The sequence below is a fragment of the Arachis duranensis genome, chromosome 9 (assembly GCF_000817695.3).
Source record: "Arachis duranensis cultivar V14167 chromosome 9, aradu.V14167.gnm2.J7QH, whole genome shotgun sequence".
In the NCBI taxonomy this organism is placed as follows: domain Eukaryota; kingdom Viridiplantae; phylum Streptophyta; class Magnoliopsida; order Fabales; family Fabaceae; genus Arachis; species Arachis duranensis.
The window spans coordinates 66,505,407-66,523,537 of record NC_029780.3 but is presented as its reverse complement, the minus strand read 5'-3'; the positions used below and the strand labels follow the sequence as shown (position 1 = coordinate 66,523,537).

General features: G+C 32.3%; 2 protein-coding genes across 2 annotated transcripts; one reads left to right on the top strand and one right to left on the bottom strand.

Moving 5' to 3' along the window:
- The first annotated feature begins 273 nt into the window (after positions 1 to 273).
- Positions 274 to 2,896, top strand: LOC110275476 (heat shock protein 90-6, mitochondrial-like). Its single transcript, XM_021131658.2, has 6 exons — positions 274 to 426; positions 1,359 to 1,440; positions 1,568 to 1,842; positions 1,932 to 2,034; positions 2,234 to 2,325; positions 2,723 to 2,896. The coding sequence occupies exons 1-6, from the start codon at positions 274 to 276 to the stop codon at positions 2,894 to 2,896; spliced, it is 879 nt and encodes a 292-aa protein (XP_020987317.2).
- Positions 2,897 to 8,081: 5,185 nt separating this feature from the next.
- Positions 8,082 to 11,022, bottom strand: LOC107465940 (uncharacterized). The gene is made up of 9 exons (XM_016084924.3): positions 10,672 to 11,022; positions 10,507 to 10,566; positions 10,313 to 10,360; positions 9,714 to 9,846; positions 9,502 to 9,578; positions 8,847 to 8,945; positions 8,692 to 8,762; positions 8,500 to 8,590; positions 8,082 to 8,383 (listed from the first exon to the last, which is right to left on the bottom strand). Exons 1-9 carry the CDS (start codon positions 10,888 to 10,890, stop codon positions 8,273 to 8,275), a joined length of 909 nt encoding a protein of 302 aa, XP_015940410.1. The 5' UTR covers positions 10,891 to 11,022; the 3' UTR covers positions 8,082 to 8,272.
- Positions 11,023 to 18,131: the final 7,109 nt, after the last annotated feature.

Genomic DNA, 18,131 nt, shown 5'->3' with positions numbered 1-18,131 from the left:
ATTACAACCAATTCCAAACTAACAAAACATTAATTTGAACATCTGGAAAAGATCATAATCTCCCACTCTTGAGATACATCCATAGTTGATGCTTGTGCTGTCAATCAAGGAAGTCAAGAATCGCACGATTCCGAATGGTGAATCATGCGAGTCGAGATACGAGTTCGGATCTTTGATTCAAATTGTTGGTTTGAATTACACATGCCTCAAAATGTTCGATTCAATGTCATTGTCATACGAGTTAAATCCAAATTGTGAATCGTAGCTCGAACAATGATTCAGACCGTGCTTAAGCATGAGGTCGCTACACAAGCACAAGGCCCTGGCAGCTGGTGGTGGAAAGCAAATGAAGAGGGTTCCGCGTGGATGTTCTTTGACCAGCAAGTAAAGCAAGCAAAGAATTTTCAAGAAGCAGGGAACCACAAGGTATCTTTTTTTGTTTTTGACATTAGAACGATTATCTATGAAATTAGGGAAGAGTGTTGTGTGATGCGATGTTTTTGTTGGGCTCTAAAAGGCCCACGAAAGAAAAATTCAAGCATCGAAACAGACAAACAGTGCATTCTACTTATTTTCAGTGTGAATACTTTTTTTAATTATATTTAAGATTTTATCCGGAATTATCTTTACTTTTTAGAGTATATATGACTTGAGTAATGATTTATATTATTGCTTTTGTATTTTTTATGTAAAATATTATATATTGTATGTTTTTTAATCTTACGATTCCAAACCATATACAATTAACTATTCAAATTTTGGCCTAAAGATTCGATTTATAAATTACGATTCAATAACCTTGTTGTCAATTAGAAACAAACCCAAACATGAGAATACAAGCGACATCATTAATAAATTGTGCCTCAAATTTCTAAAGGCTCATATGTTTATCAACAAATACTTGAAGTTACAACCAATACCGTACAGTAACACTATAAAGTTTACCGTCGTTAACGTAGATTAAAAAAATCATGAATAAAAGACAAATAGGTCCTTGACTTTTTAAGATGATGAAATTTTCGTTCCTCAAGATTGGAAAATACATTTCGACCCCTTACGTTTTAAAACGACTGACAATTATACCCCTCCGTCCATTTTGAACCAAAAACGACAACGGAGCCAGCTAAAATGGAGGAGTGGAGAATGACGTGCCCGTTACACTTGCTGCTGAAGTGGATTGGGACAAATTATTAGTGAACAAATTCGTCCCTTAATGGCCAAAACAACGCCATAAACATGAGTGAGCCCTATTTCATCAAAATGCAAGGTGGAAGTCATGGCCGCTGCTAGTGTGATCGTCCATGAAAGAGTGAGGGGGTTCTTCATCTTGCTTATCCTTTTTTCCATGTTTCATGAAGGTGCGGATTATGAGGAAACGTTTAGTTCGGAAAGCTTTTGACATGATTTTGGGGATATGTATGAGTCATAACAGGGAGTTATGTTCATATTTTGACGAATTTTAGTTGTACACATTCTGCCATTATCCCATTCTACATAGGATAAATTGTGTTAACTTAGATTCACTAATACTATCCGTATGTCTATATGTGTTTATTGGTTTGACCAGATGTCTTGCTTTGTATGCAGGACTATGAGAAGTTCTGGGAGAATTTTGGCAAACATTTGAAACTGGGTTGTATTAAAGATCGTGAGAATCACAAACGCATCGCTCCATTGCTTAGGTTTTTCTCATCCCAAAGTGAAGAAGAACTGATCAGCTTAGATGAATATGTTGAGAACATGAAGCCTGATCAAAAAGATATTTATTACATTGCAGCCGATAGTGTGAATAGTGCAAAGAACACACCTTTCTTGGAGAGACTTGCAGAGAAGGATCTTGAAGTATAAGTTTGTTTTCTTTCCTAAGTATATAACTTTGTATGGATTAATTATATCATTTCTTAATATTGGTGTTTGTGATTTTTTCTTAGGTACTGTTTCCAGTGGATCCAATTAATGAGGTTGCTATTCAAAACCTCAAGTCATATAAGGAAAAGAATTTTGTTTATATTAGCAAGGAAGACTTGGATCTATGTATGTTCCTATTGCGTGGTGTATGGGAATAACATATCCCAAATGCTTGATATACTTCATGTTTTAGGAAAATGCTCATTTAGTCAACGGTATCAGCATTTTCATCAACCAAATATATAGTAGTCCTTGTTTTTCAATGGATTCATCATGGCTTGGTTCTTCTTTATAGCTAGTTAAATTTGATTTGTTGTTTCTACAGGTGATAAGAATGAAGAAAGGGAAAAGGACATGAAACAAGAATTCGGCCAAACTTGTGACTGGATTAAGAAACATTTGGGGATAAAGTTGCAAGTGTGCAAATTTCAAACAGACTAAGCTCTTCACCCTGTGTTCTGGTGTCAGGAAAATTTGGTTGGCTGCAAACATGGAAAGGTGGGTCTTCCTTTCTACCATATACTTAATGACAAATTTTGAGGATTTTACATAACAAATTAACAATGTACTCTACGTAATTTTCAAGCTGCATTCAAAACAAACCCTGATGATCAAGATGCCCTCAGAGCTATTGACCTTCTCTATGATGCAGCTTTGGTTTCCAGTGGTTTTACAATAAGTTCATTAGCTCGGTTAATACTATTGCTTTGAAAGTCATTGAAGTTGAGTTGTTAATGTGATCAAGGTGCTGCATATATTGGCTATTTTAACTTTACGTGTGACATTATTTCTTGATGTGCTTGTATGTGCGCAGCCTGATAATCCATCGCAGCTTGGAGGGAAGATATATGACATGATGGGTATGGCTCTAACCGGTAAATGGTTTGCATATTCTGGTCAATCTTATCCCACAAGAACCCAGCCCCATGTCCCTGAAATTGTAGAAGCTGAGTTGGTTGACCCTGCTGAGGCAAGCAGTCAGAAATGATCAAGAATTATAAGCATGTATATATCATGCTATCTAGACTGAAGTGAACCCGCATAATTCCACGACAACGGCAATGGAAACCATCACAGAATGTTTAATGGTCTTACATGAAATAGAAAAACAAGAAAATTGCAAAAGTCAAAGAGTGAAAACGGCAATGGAAACCATCACAGAAAGTTTAATGGTCTTTCATGGACGATCGCACCAGCAGTGGCCATGACTTCCACCTTGCATTTTGATGAAATAGGGCTCACTCATGCTTACGGCGTCGTTTTGGTCATTAAGGGACGAATTTTTCCACTAATAATTTGTCCCAGTCCACTTCAACAAGTGTAATGGACACATCATTCTCTACTCTTCCATGTCAGTTGGCTCCGTTGCCGCTTTTGGCCCAAAATAGACACAGGGGTACAATTGTCAGCCATTTTAAAACGTAAGGAATCGAAATGTATTTTCCAATCTTGAGGGACGAAAATGTCCTCGTCTTAAAAGGTCGGAGACCTATTTGTCTTTTACTCAAAAATCATTAGCAAACGACAAGAAGTTAATTAATTAACCAAATCCACCACGTGTGGCAATAGCGTTTGAGGTCAACAAGACAACAATACAGCATTATTACAGCAACCATAAATGCAACTCCACCGTAAACCCTAACATACAACCTGGCTCCTAAATGTCTAAAAGAGAGTTATAGGTCATCGGACTCCTAAACAATAAAATCATTGAAATTTAATAATCTCCATTTATAGAATTTGACAAATTAATTGTAACATGCAATTTGATTTCTTCCCGTGAATAAACAATAAAAATAAGTATTCATACATATGCAGATTGTGCACATATCATAAAGTTTTCACATTAAAGAATTTAGCTGCAAAGATGAAAGGAATTCAACCAAAAGATGTTAGCTTAGTACTTGTTTGGATTAGCTTATTTAAAGAAAGAAACGCTTAAAAAAAATACTTTTACAGGATTATATATACATTTGTACACAATGTTTTAGAAAGTACTTTACGAAAAAAAAGCAAAAAAACTTTAATTTTAAACAATAAATATGTTGCTTTTTTAAAAAACCAAAATTCAAAGAAGATTTTAATCAATTATCTATTAAAAAGGAATTAATCTCTACGTACAAGTCATTTAACCAGACAAGTTCAACAAAGTCATTTATACTCGCGCGCATATTTTACTTCGCGCCCCTGCTACACTTTCGTTATCGTTACCACCACCTCCTCTTCCACTTTTTCCTCCTTCTTTTCTTATTGGGATTTCTTTTTCTCCTTCTTTTTCCTCCTTCTCCTCCATCTTTTTCATCATCATGATCATCATTGTTATAGTCATCATCGTCTTCTTCTTATACGTATTGTTGTTATTGTTATCATTGTTATTGTTATCGTTATCATAGAAATTTTGACATATTGATGACTTTTCCTGATCCAAATTAGGATGTGTTTTTATTGATAATTCAATTATTTTGTGTGTTGTTTTCAAACTGAGTTTGTGTATCGCAATCATTAAATAATTTTGGAGCATTTCTGAGTTAATTGCGATTTGTAGCTAAATTTCCGGTAAAAATTAAGAAATTTATATGTTATTGTTATGAAATTTCGGGTATTTTTATTCTGATAAGTTTTGCATAATTAAAAAGACTTCCTTTTCCTCCTCATCTTTTACTGTTTCTTCCTTTTCATTATTATCATCATTTTTTTTCTTATTCATCTTTTCCTTCTTGTTTTACCTTCTTGTTTCACTTTCTTAGCAATAATAAAAACAAAAACAAAAATCAAACAAAGAATAAGAAGAAACACATAATGCTGTAAAATTACTTAGAAAAGGATGAACATACATTCATTCAACTAAAAAAAGAAAGAAAAAAGAAAAAATACAACATTAAAAAAATATTTTTACGCATTTGTAGCAAAATTTTAGTGTAAAAACTAAGAATTTTATGTGTCATTGTTAAAAAATTTCAATGTATTTTTATTCTAATTTCAGAATTAATTGAGGTGTATTCCGAAAATAAGCTTAGACTAAAATTGTATCTTATTTAGATTCAGAATGCACCGAAATTAAATTTAGAATACACCAAAATTACTTAATGATAACTCTCAATGCACCGAATTAATTAATGATAATCCTCTTAAAATCTTGTGTAACAATTAAAAATTTTGGTGTCAAAATTGAGAAGCTTCTGTATTCATCATTATCATCTTCTTTTCTTGTTCATCTTTTTCTTCTTATTTTACTCTTTTACTAAGAATAGAAAAAAATCAAATGAAGAAAAAAAGAAACACATAATACCGTAAAATTATTAGAAAGGGGATGAATCAACATTCATTCAACCAAAAAAAAAGAAATAAAAAAAAGAAAAATAAAAAAATACAGCATTAAAAAAAATGTGTATTTGTAGCAAAATTTTGGTGTAAAAACTAAGACATTTTGTGTTATTGTTAAGAAATTTCGGTGTATTTATATTCTGATAAATTTTCTATAATTCAAAAGTCTTCCTCTTCTTCCTCCGCATCTTTTGCTACTGCTTCTTCTTCTTTTTCATCATCATCATCATCTTCTTTTTTTTATATTCATCTTTTTCTTCTTGTTTTAACTTCTCAAGTTTCTTCTTGTTTTACTCTCTTAACTAGAATAAAAAGAAATCTAACAAAGAAGAAAAAGAAACACATAATACTGAAAAATTACTTGGAAGATGATGAATCTACATTCATTCAACTAAAAGAAAAAAAGAAATAAGTTGGATGTCTTTTTGAACACACATTGTATGATATAATAAAAAATAATAGTGGTGTATTTTGGTTTGTGTTTCGGTGTATTTTGTTTGTCTTTTGGTATATTTCTTGTGAATTAAGGTGTATTTGTTGTTGTCGTCCTCTTTATGCTATAACTAGACAACAAAATATTGTTATTGTGCTTATGATGTTATTTTGTACATATTTGAGTGATTTACAACTGTTTTTATCCATTTATCAAGAATTTTGTTCATCAATTTGTTGTAACAAACTATAGAATTTTGTTTTAGTGCTTCTGGTATTATTTTATGCATGTTTCATTGAGTTGCATGTCTTTTTAAACTCGCATTGTATAATGTAATAAAAAAATAATAGCTGTGTATTTTGGTTTGTATTTTGGTGTATTTTGTTTGTCTTTCGGTGTATCTCGTGTGAATTGAGGTGTACTTAGTGCTGTTATCTTTTTTATGCTGTAACTAGACAACATAATATTTTTATTGTGTTCTTATGTTATTTGTACATATTTGAGTGATTTACAACTGTTTTTTATCTATTTATCAAGAATTTTGTTCATCAATTTCTTGTAACAAATCATAGAATTTCGTTCTAGTGCTTCTGGTATCATTTTATTCATGTTTCATTGAGTTTCATGACTTTTTGAATTCATATTGTATGATGTAATAAAAAATAATAGCTGTATATTTTGGTTTGTATTTCGGTGTACTAAGTATGTCTTTTGGTGTATTTTATGTGAATTGAGGTGCACTTGTTGCTATCATCCTCTTTATCTTGTAACTAGACAACAAAATATTGTTATTGTACTTCTGATATTATTTTGTATATATTTGAGTGATTTGCAACTGTTTTGTCCATTTATCAGGAATTTTGTTCATCGATTTTTTGTGACGACTATAGAATTTGTTCTAGTGCTTCTGGTAATATTTTATGCATGTCTTTTTGAACTCATATTGTTTTACTCTCTTAACAAAAATAAAAACAAAAAAAATCAAACAAAAAAAGAAGAAACACATAAAATTGTAAATTTATTTGGAAAAGGATGAATCTATATTCATAATTTTTTATTTAAATTAAATAAATATAATATTTACCGATTTAAATAAACGTGCAAGTATTTACCAAAACACGCTTCTAGTCACATCTCAGATACAGTGGGGAAAACCAAAAAATGAACATATCTCGGATGCACTGACCCCGTTCTGTGATACGGGGCATGCCAGTCATATCTCGGAATGGGGTCAGTGCATTCGAGATATGTTCATTTTTGGGTTTTTCTCACTGTATCTGAGATGCAACTAGAAACGTATTTCAGTAAATACTTGCACGCTTATTTAAATCGGTAAATATTATATTTATTTAATTTAAATAAAAAATTCCTACATTCATTCAACTAAAAGAAATAAAGAAATAAAAAAAGAAAAGGATGAATAGGTCCTTGACCTTTTGATCTACAGACATTTAAGTTCTCAAAGATTTGAAAATACATTTAAATACCTGACTTTTTCAAAATCTGGACATATTGATCCCTCATGTTCATTTGGGTCTGTCAGACTCAACGAAAAAATTAAACGTGACTCCTGTTATACTGACCTGATTGATACCGATGCACACATGAGAGAGTTTTTAAATTTGGACAAATTATACTCAGGGTTCAATACGTCCAAATTTTGAAGAGGTCAGGGACTTAGATGTATTTTTAAGTTCTCAAGAATTTAAATGTCCATAGACCAAAAAGTTAGGGATCGATTTGTCATTTTCTATAAAAAAAATGAAGAAAAAAATTCATTAATGAAAATATTTATGTGCTTGTAGCAAAATTTTGGTGTAAAAATTAAGAAATTTGTGTTTTTGTTAAGAAATTTCAGTATATTTTTATTTTGATAAGTTCTGCATAATTTAAAACTTTTCCTCTTCTTCCTCCTCATCTTCTGTTGCTTCTTTTTCTTTAGCTTCTTATTTCATTTTTCCATAATTCTTTTTTAGAGAAAAAAATCAAACAAAGAATAAAAAAATACATAATGTTGCAAAATCAATAGAAAGAGGAGGAGGAAAAAAATTGCAGCAACAACAGCAGCAATAAAAAAAACGACAGAGGATGAAACACGCAAAGAAGAAGAAGAAGAAGGATCGCAAAGAAAAAAGAATAGGCGGAGGAGGAGGAAAAATGCGGGACACAAACGTTGGAGGAGGAATGCGGGACACAAGTAAGAAGAAGAAACACGAAGCAGAATAGCGTGATTTCACATACGCTTTATGTGAGTTTTGTTGGGTTAACGTTAACTTGTTTAAACTTGTTTGTTAAAAAAGCTTGTATATATAGTAGGACTGATTAGAAAAAGTACTTATATTTGCTATCCAAACAAAACTTGTTTTTTCTATTAAAAAAATATTTTTATATAAAATATAAAAAATAATAAATACTATTAAAAATCCAAACAAGACCATATAATATGTATTAAATTTTACATTAAACAGAATACATATAGCTATAGTGTGGTTTTCGCAACTATATGATGAGTTTGTAACTTTACAATGATTGTATTCTACGAAAGAACCTAATAGTGCATCTCTATTACCTCACCACCACATACAATTAGAAGCAAAACTGAGAAGCTCAATCTTTCTTTGATCTTAGTTGTATCCCAAGTAGAACAAGCCCAACTGTTGTGAATGCAGACAGGACCGTGGAACAGTAGAATAGAGCAAGCAAGGCTCCCCTTAAAGACTATATGAAATACAGCAAATATTTGCAAATTTTCGGCATCAGAAATTAGAATAGAGTTTAACACTTAACAAAACCATGTGAACCTATACTGTGAGTGAGAAGTTATTTTAAAGCACCTTAGCGAGCAGCAGTGCATTGTCATTTGCGTACTGCAAGGAACTCTCTGGAATGTTTTCAATTCCATTAGCTATTTCAAATGAAAGGATCCTGTGTTCAAAGTTGAAATAAATTATACAAGAATTGGGTTCTCCTGTGTCAGCCTTATTTCTTATAATGAAAGATAAAAAAGTTTAATGTGCAAAACATACCCAAAAACAACTCCAATTACCGCACCGATATTAGCGTTGTCTGGTGTTATTTCAAGCTGCAATTCTCCGAACTGCAGTTGCCAAAGGAATTACTGATTTTGCAGTTTAACAGTAATAGTTTCTTATTCAGAAACTGGAAGTAATAAATTTCTGACCTTCAGCATCCTAGCTGCTTCTTTCGGTTGTTCATCTATTCTTGCAGAAGTTGAAATAGCTGATAGAGCTTTCCCAGCTGTGATCATTGCTTTTGCAATCTATGATGGTTAAACATTGCCATATAGTGTGTCATCAGACAAAAACTAATACTGCTCATTCATTGGCTTTTATCTGTCAGTATCATATTTTGATACATCTTTGCACCGTGACTAGTATGGTAGTAAGTGCTAATCCTCATCTATCAATACACTTCAATGCTTTGTATGGTTGCATTAGCTTATTTTGTGAACAAAACAGCTTATAATCAAAGATATTTGCAAGAGTGATTTCAGAGAAACATAACAAAAACCAAACATTGCTAAAATCAAACAAGGAACTGATTACAGAGAAAAACTTTATGGTACCTACTTTCCGGGCCTTTCTCTTTCGGTCCTAATATTAGCCTAATATCCTAAATTTGATACAATACATGTTTCAAACGAGAACATCATTAACACTAAAAGAACTGAGAAAAGAGCAAAACCCAGAATGCTTCATTCTGATTAAATATCAGTCACTTATTCACCCAAAAATGTCAACCATTTTTTTTTTATTCACTTAAGGATAAAGATTATTGAAGCCTGACCCATCAGCACAATTTTGAAGTGTTAATACCTTTTGTGGCTCACCTTGGCCATACTGACCCATTGACTGGAACCTTCTTCCAGCAGATACCAACCGCTTGCCAAGTGCTAAGCAACAAAGAGAACAAAGAGACCTTCAACTTCAAGCCATGCCCTCCTTTATTTCGTAGTGAGGAGGTTGTTTGGACGATCATCCTATCAAAAACCACATTGATATCTTTTGTTATTCATCTATGGGCTTACCTGATTTGGCACTGCCTGTCAAATTCTCCTCCATAGAAGGAAGCTTGGTCAATAAAGAGTAGGAAGCTGACGTGTCGCCACGTTCCCATGCCCGGGTGATGTTTAGCAGTATTTCCCCCAACTCTTGCCCACACTGAGTAAGTACATTATTCCCCATTAAATAAATACGCCATTATCAGAAGTGGGATCGAGAATCAAAGACTATCCATTCTATTCTGAATTGGTAAATACATCAAAGTACCAAACACAATAGAATAAGAAGCAATCAAAAATTGATTAACGGGGATACATGTGATTTTTTGTAAAACTCAAATGCTTCAACATAACTTGTAACAGGTATAATAGGTCTAATTATCCTATATTAGTAGAGTTTAACCTTTTTAATTTACAGTTAGTAGAGTTGAACTTTTGCCTTTTTGGTGGTTAGTAGCGTTGAGCTTGGCAATACGAGAAAGTAGTATCAATTACAGGCATAAGTAATTGTAAACTGTTATAATGAGAATGTAGTTTGAACTTCATTCTGAATGTTATCCAATGAATTCTACTTGTGTGCTTTGCTCTTGAAAAGGATAAACAGTGAATAGTATTTAAGTACCAACCTCGTCCAAGACTGGTCCCTTTGATAGATCGAATGCGGCATCGTTCAGCTGCACAAATCACAAATACAACTCGAAAGGAACATTTATTTATTTAATTTGCTTTTATTTAATCAATAAAATGTCAAAAATAAATAAATAAATAAATAAGCAACGTGTAGAGTGCAGAGAGAAGGAATGATGTCGAGGGCACTCACATCCAAACGAAGATCCCGGGGAAGCTGAGCGAAGTAATCAGAAGGAAGATCAAAACTGTCCTGCAACGGAAACGCGAGGGAAATTAAGGCACCTAAACTCATATAAAACAGAAAAGAAAGAGTTTAAAGCGAGAAATAAAGAAATTGAGAAAATGAAGGGCTTACGGCAATATGTTGGAGAAGCGCGGAGGGATCAGGTTCGATGGATTTGGAATTGGAGGAGTCAGACTGGGTTAAAGCGAAGCGCACTGAGAGAGGTTTCGTGATGAAGTTGGTTTTGGTGGAAGTGGTGAATTTGAGTGAGGTCAGGGAAGTAATTTGGTGTGCTCTCTGTTGAGACAATTTAGAGAGAGGAGGACGGAGATGAAGCCAAGCTGAAGCCATTGTTTTCTTTTCTGTTTTCTTCTTCTTCTTCAGTGCAACACACGCTCACCACACAAAATTTAAATCTGCGTGTGGATTGTCTGTAACTGTTAGAGCATCCGCTAGTTATAACTTCAATTTCATTTTCATCCATCAAATGAAACCCGCATCAGTATTTGCGGGGATCATAAATAATGATTTGTAAATTAAAACGAAATTTATCACTAATGGTTTAATATTCAGTTTTAATTTAATTAAAATTTAAAATGATTTTTAATTATTTTATTAAGATAATTATACAAATAGTAAAATTTTATTTTATTTTTTAAATGATAACTAAGTTGAGAGTAGTTTTTTTTTTAAATACTAGTTTTATTTCACTTATGAATTTTAAAAGTTCTTGTGAAGGTTGAATTATTTTAACTTGAAAAATTGATACCAGTTGTAACATATTTTGTAAATGCATGATTCTTATTCTATGAATTATTTGTCTAATTTTATAGATTCTTTTATTTTTAATATTTTCTTTAACACTTCTTAACGATTTATTGATTTTAGTATTACTTATCAATTTTTTAATTTTGATTTTTTTTAATTTTTCTATTTCTACTATTAATTCTAAAGATTTAATTGTTAATCTTCTTATTTTCATTGCTATTGCCTTCATTCTTATTTTCATTTTTCTTCTAATAATCTTTAAAGAAATAAATTTCATTTGAAATTCTTTCATATTATAAGCATATAAATAATAACTAAAATAATAAAGAATAATGATTATAAGAAAAGAAGGAATAAGATAGTAAACTTATAGAGATGAACTTGTACTATTATTTATTGTAAAGTTGATACAATCTTAAAGATGATTACAAATATTTCAGAAAATATAAGAATAGAGAGAGTTTTAGAGCTTTCAAGTTTTTTATGATCCTAAAGTGAATGAGGCTTTTAGTATTTATAAATCTCAAGTGATTACTATTTGGTTACTATTTGCCGACATTTATTGTTTTGCTGACATTTACTGTTTGCTTTTGCTGTTTTGATGACATTTATTATTTGCATTTTTTTTTACAAAGTTCATTTTTTTATTGGACTTTTACATTATTTTCATATATGTTTCTTATTGTTTTGCTATTATATTTGAAAAGGGTCTTGAGAATCTTGAAAGTAAAGAGCTGGACTAGATTGCTTGTAATGATTTCTGGATATCTTTTTTTGATGTTGCTTCTGTTAGGGCTGCCATAATTTGTTGTTTCTGTTCTAAGAATAGGGATTCTTTTTTATATTCGTTAACATTATTGCTCGTAGCTGATATGACAGGGTGTTTTTGTGAAGTTGTTAACCACTGATCAATGGCTGTTTTTCTTAATAAATTCAAATCATATTTGTTCCACTATTTGAATTTTATTACTCTTACTAAATATTGTATGCTGGGATATTCTTCAAATGCTACTGAGTCATATTCCCATGTTAAGATCCAGCTAATTCCCATGGCTGCTATGAATGATATGAATTTGTATTTGGATAGGAATGATGATTTATTTTAAAAACATTCATAAGCCAAATTGGCTTCTTTTGGGAAGAAGTCTTTTAGTGGTCCAAAGGTCTGAAATCATGATTAGAATCAATTTAAAAATTGTAATGATATTCTTTTTCTGAAGATGAACCAAGAGTGAGGACTTGGTGCTAGGTATAACATATGATTCCACGATTCTTGATAATCATAGTAAGTATAATTTTGGGGTTCAAACTTCAATGAGAAACTCTTAGATTGATATAGAAGTAATTCCCACTCTTGTAAGGATAATATCTTCATGATTTATATTTTCGAATAAATGGGCTGTTTGGTATTAGGATCCTAATAATGTGTTAATTCGATAAATCCGGTGTCTACTAATATGAATTAATAAAATTTTTGGATTTTTTGTAAATTGGTAGGAATGTAATGAAAAGTGTTTGGGAAAATGGTTTTGTATAGGTTTTTATATCGTTTTTGAACCAGTCCTTTTCATTGGTTAATATTCTAATGGGATTAGGTTTTTCATAATATGAAAACTGTTCTTTTAATGGTTGGATTTTGTACAGATCTGATAGTTGTAATAAGTTAAATTTGTTGTTTGTAGTAATTTCAAAGCTTTTATATGGTAATGAAGACTCTTTTACAACCTGTGACATAGTCATAGGCCTTAATGATAATGCTTTTGCGGGTAAAGGAGTAATTGGTAATTATTTTTCTTATTTTTGGTAAAGAGGCTGACCATAATCTTTACTGGAAGCTATTTTTTGATTCATTTTTTTCCTGCAAAAATTCACGAGTAAGAAAGTCAGGAAGTGAATTTAGTTCACCCTTTATATGTTCAATAGTAAAATCAAAACATGATAGAATAACCTGCCACCTTGTAAAAATCCGGTTTCAAAACAAATAATTGCAAGGTGGCAGGCTATTCTATCATGTTTTGATTTTACTATTGGACATATAAAAGACGAACTAAATTCACTCCTTGACATTCTTACTCGAGAATTTTTGCAGGGGAAAAATAAATCAAAAAACAATTTCCAATGAAGTTTATGGTTAGCCTTTTGACCAAAAACAAGAAAGACAATTACCAATTACTCCTTTACCCGCAAAAGCATTATCATTAAGGCCTATGACTATGTCACAGGTTGTAAAAGCATCTTCATCATCATTACCATATAAAAGTTCTGAAATTACTACAAGCAACAAGTTTACCTTATTACAACCATGAGATCTGTACAAAATCCAACCATTGAAAGAATAGTTCCGTATTATAAAAAACCTAAGCCCATTAGAATATTAACCATTGAAAAGGACTGGTTCAAAAAAGATAGAAAAATCCTATACAAAATCAATTTTCCAAACACTTTTTATTACATTCCTACCAACCTACAAAAAAAATCCAAAAATTTTATGAATTCATATTAGTAGACACTGGATCTATCGAATTAATACATTATAAGGATCACAATACCAAACAACCCATTTATTCGAAGATAAAAATCATGAAGATATTATCCTTACAAGAGTGGAAATTACTCCCATATCAATCTAAGAGTTTCTCATTGAAGTTTGAACCCCATAATTATACTTACTATGATTATCAAGAAGTGTGGAATCATATGTTATACCTAGCACGAAGCCCTCATTCTTGATTCATCTGATTCAGAAAAGGAATATCATTACAATTTTTAAAATAGTTCCAATCATGATTTCAGACCTTTGGACCACTAAAAGACTTCTTCCCAAAAGAAGCTAGTTTGGCTTATGAGTATTTTAAAAATAAATCATTATTCCTACCCGAATACAAATTCATATCATTCATAACAACCATGAAAATTAGCTGGATCTTAACATGGGAATATGACTCAGCAGTAGTTGAAGAATATCTCAGTATACAATATTTAGTAAGAGTAATAAAAATCAAATGGTGGAACAAATATGATTTGAATTTATGAAGAAAAATAGTCATTGATCAATGCTTAACAGCTTCACAAAAACACCCTGCCATATCAGCTACGTGCAGTAATGTTAACGAATATAAATAAGAATCTTTATTCTTAGCACAAAAACAACAAATTATGGCAGCCCTAGCAGCAGCATCATTAGCAGAAGATATCCAGAATTCATTACAAGCAATCCAGGCCGTACCTCTTGGAGAAGGCGAAGAAGTCCAATCTAGTCCAGCTCATTACTTTCAAGACTCTCAAGACCCTTTTGAAATGTAACAGAAAAGCAATAAGAACTATATAAGAAAATAATGTCAATGTTCAATAAAAAAGAAAATGATCTCTGTTAAAAAAAAACAAAGAGTAAATGTCGACAAAATAGAAAAAGCAAATAGTAAATGTCGGTAAAACAATAAATGTCGAGAAACAGTACTGTCGGTAAATAGTAACCAAATAGTAATCACTTGAGGTCTATAAATACTAAAATCCTCATTCACTTCAGGATCATTAAAAACTTGAAAGCTCTAAGACTCTCTCTATTCTTATAGTCTCTTATCTCAAAGATTCTCTAAAATATTTGTAATCATCTTTAAGATTGTATCAACTTTACAATAAATAATAGTACAAGTTCATCTATGTAAGCTTACTATCTTATTCCTTATTTTCTTATAATCATTATTCTTTATTATCTTAATTATTATTTATATGCTTATAATATGAAAGAATTTCAGAAGAAACTTATTTCTTTAAAGTTTATTAAAAGAAAAATAAAAATAAGAATGATGGCAATAGCAATGAAAATAAGAAGATTAAAACTTGAATATTAAGAATTAACAGTAGAAATAGAAAAGTTAAAGAAGAAAATAATCAAAGTTAGAAAATTGATTAGTAATACTAAAACTAATAAATCCTTAAGAAGTGTTAAAGAAAGTATTAAAAATAAAAGAATCTATAAATCTAGACAAATAATTCATAGAGTAAGAATGATGCATTTACAAAAAATGTTACAACTGGTACCAATTTTTCAAGTTCAAATGATTCAACCTTTACAAGAACCTTTACAAGTTTAACATTTAGAAGTGGTATCAGAGCCTGCCCAAGGGGAAGGTTTCTGATAAGAAGTAGCACGGAATTACTGGTGCACGAAAATTATACTCACACTATGTAATTCTGCATAACTGACCAGCAAGTGCACTGGGTCGTCCAAGTAATACCTTACGTGAGTAAGGGTCGATCCCACGGAGATTGCCGGCTTGAAACAAGCTACGGTTATCTTATTATTCTTAGTCAGGATACCAATAGGGTTCTTTAGTTTCAGTCGTAAAAAGTGAAAGAGCATGAAATGAGTAATTGTTACGCAGTAATGGAGAATGTGTTGGAGTTTAAGAGGTGCTTTATCTTCTGAATCTCTGCTTTCTCCCTGTCTTCTTTTTCACACACGCAAGGTTCCTCCTATGACAAGTTGTGTGTTGGTGGATCACCGTTGTCAATGGCTACCATCCGTCCTCTCAGTGAAAATGGTCCAGGTGCGCTGTCACCGCACGGCTAATCATCTGTCGGTTCTCACTCATGTTGGAATAGGATCCATTGATCCTTTTACGTCTATCACTACGCCCAATCCTTGTGAGTTTGAAGCTCGTCACAGACATTCAATCCCTGAATCCTACTCAGAATACCACAGACAAGGTTTAGACTTTTCGAATTCTCAAGAATGCTGTCAATGGATTCTAGCTTATACCACGAAGATTCTGATTAAGGAATCTAAGAGATACTCATTCAATCGAAGGTAGAACGGAGGTGGTTGTCAGGCACGCGTTCATAAATTGAGAATAGTGATGAGTGTCACGGATCATCACATTCATCATATTAAAGTGCGAATGAACATCTTAGAGAGAAACAAGCGTGTTTGAATAGAAAACAGAAATAATTGCATTAATTCATCGAGACGCTGCAGAGCTCCTCACCCGCCAACAATGAAGTTTAGAGACTCATGCCGTCAAAAAGTACAAAGTTCAGATCTAAAATGTCATGAAGTACAAAATAAGTCTCTAAAAGTTGTTTAAATACTAAACTAGTAACCTAGGTTTACAGAAAATGAGTAAACTAAGATAGATAGTGCAGAAATCCACTTCTGGGACCCACTTGGTGTGTGCTGGGGCTGAGACTTGAGCTTCTCACGTGCCTGGGCTGTTTCTGGAGTTAAACGTTAGGTTGTGACCTGTTTTGGGCGTTTAACTCCAACTGGTAACCTGTTTCTGGCGTTTAACGCCAGAATGGAACATGGAACTGGCGTTAAACGCCAGTTTACATCATTTATGTTCAAGAAAAGTATGAACTATTATATATTGATAGAAAGCCCTGGATGTCTACTTTCCAACCCAATTGAGAGCGCGCCAATTGAACTTTTGTAGCAACAAAAAATCTATTTTGAGTGTAGGGAGGTCAGAATCCAACAGCATCAGTAGTCCTTTTTCAGCCTGAATTAGATTTTTGCTCAGCTCCCTCAATTTCAGCCAGAAAATACCTGAAATCACAGAAAAATACACAAACTCATAGTAAAGTCCATAAATATGAATTTTTCCTAAAAAGTAATAAAAATATACTAAAAACTAACTAAAACATACTAAAAACTACATGAAATTACCCCCAAAAAGCATATAAAATATCCGCTCATCACAAGACCAAACTTAAACTATTGCTTGTCCCCAAGAAACTAGATAAATAAAATAGGATAAAAAGAAATCAAGAAGCAATAATATCTCAGAGTTTCAAGTGAAGCTCAGATTCTAATTAGATGAGCGGGGCTAGTAGCTTTTTGCTTCCGAACAGTTTTGGTATCTCACTTTATCCTTTGAAATTCAGAATGATTGGCATCCATAGGAACTCAGAATTCAGATAGTATTATTGATTCTCCTAGTTTAGTATGTTGATTCTTGAGCACAGCTATTTTATGAGTCTTGGCCGTGGCCCTAAGCACTTTGTTTTCCAGTATTACCACCGGATACATAAATGCCACAGACACATAATTGGGTGAACCTTTTCAGATTGTGACTCAGCTTTGCTAGAGTCCCCAGTTAGAGGTGTCCAGAGCTCTTAAGCACACTCTTTTTGCTTTGGATCACGACTTTAACCACTCAGTCTCAAGCTTTTCACTTGGACCTGCATGCCACAAGCACATGGTTAGGGACATCTTGATTTAGCCGCTTAGGCCTTGGGCCCTCCTATCCATTGATGCTCAAAGCCTTGGATCCTTTTTACCTTTGCCTTTTGGTTTAAAGGGCTATTGGCTTTTTCTACTGCTCCTTCTCTCTTTTTTTAAAATTTTTTTTTGCTTTTTCTTGCTTCAAGAATCAATTTCATGATTTTTCAGATCATCAATAACATTTCTCTTGTTCATCATTCTTTCAAGAGCCAACAATTTTAACATTCATAAAATTCAATATCAAAAGTATGCACTGTTCAGGCATTCATTCAAAAGAGAAAAAGTATTGCCACCACATGTAAATAATTAAAATTTTCCTTATTAAAAACTCAAAAAATTATTTCCTCCTTATTCTAAAAATCTACTATTTTATTCATTTTTGATGATGATGAAAAAAAATAAATTATAGCTTAATTGGAGATAAAATCAAAATAGAGACACCAATTACTACTACTCATATATAACTTCTAAGGTAAATTCCTCATAAGAACAATTATTACAGAGTTAAGGCTAAGATTAGGACTAAACAATCTTTATTTTGGGAGGTGGATGCTCCTTTATTCTGTGGAGTGCTTGGCCCTTCAAGAGATAGCTTCTG

What these genes read in the sequence shown, in the direction of transcription:
- LOC110275476 (XM_021131658.2), top strand. Translation starts at nt 274, where the DNA reads ATGATTCAGACCGTGCTTAAGCATGAGGTCGCTACACAAGCACAAGGC. An exon ending in AAGAAGCAGGGAACCACAAG is followed by an intron (nt 427 to 1,358) that starts GTATCTTTTTTT and finishes TGTTTCATGAAG; the next exon opens with GTGCGGATTATGAGGAAACG. An exon ending in ATTTGGGGATAAAGTTGCAA is followed by an intron (nt 2,326 to 2,722) that starts GTGTGCAAATTT and finishes GTATGTGCGCAG; the next exon opens with CCTGATAATCCATCGCAGCT.
- LOC107465940 (XM_016084924.3), bottom strand. Translation starts at nt 10,890, where the DNA reads ATGGCTTCAGCTTGGCTTCATCTCCGTCCTCCTCTCTCTAAATTGTCT. An exon ending in GACAGGCAGTGCCAAATCAG is followed by an intron (nt 9,579 to 9,713) that starts GTAAGCCCATAG and finishes TTTGTTGCTTAG; the next exon opens with CACTTGGCAAGCGGTTGGTA. An exon ending in GCCAAGGTGAGCCACAAAAG is followed by an intron (nt 8,946 to 9,501) that starts GTATTAACACTT and finishes TAACCATCATAG; the next exon opens with ATTGCAAAAGCAATGATCAC.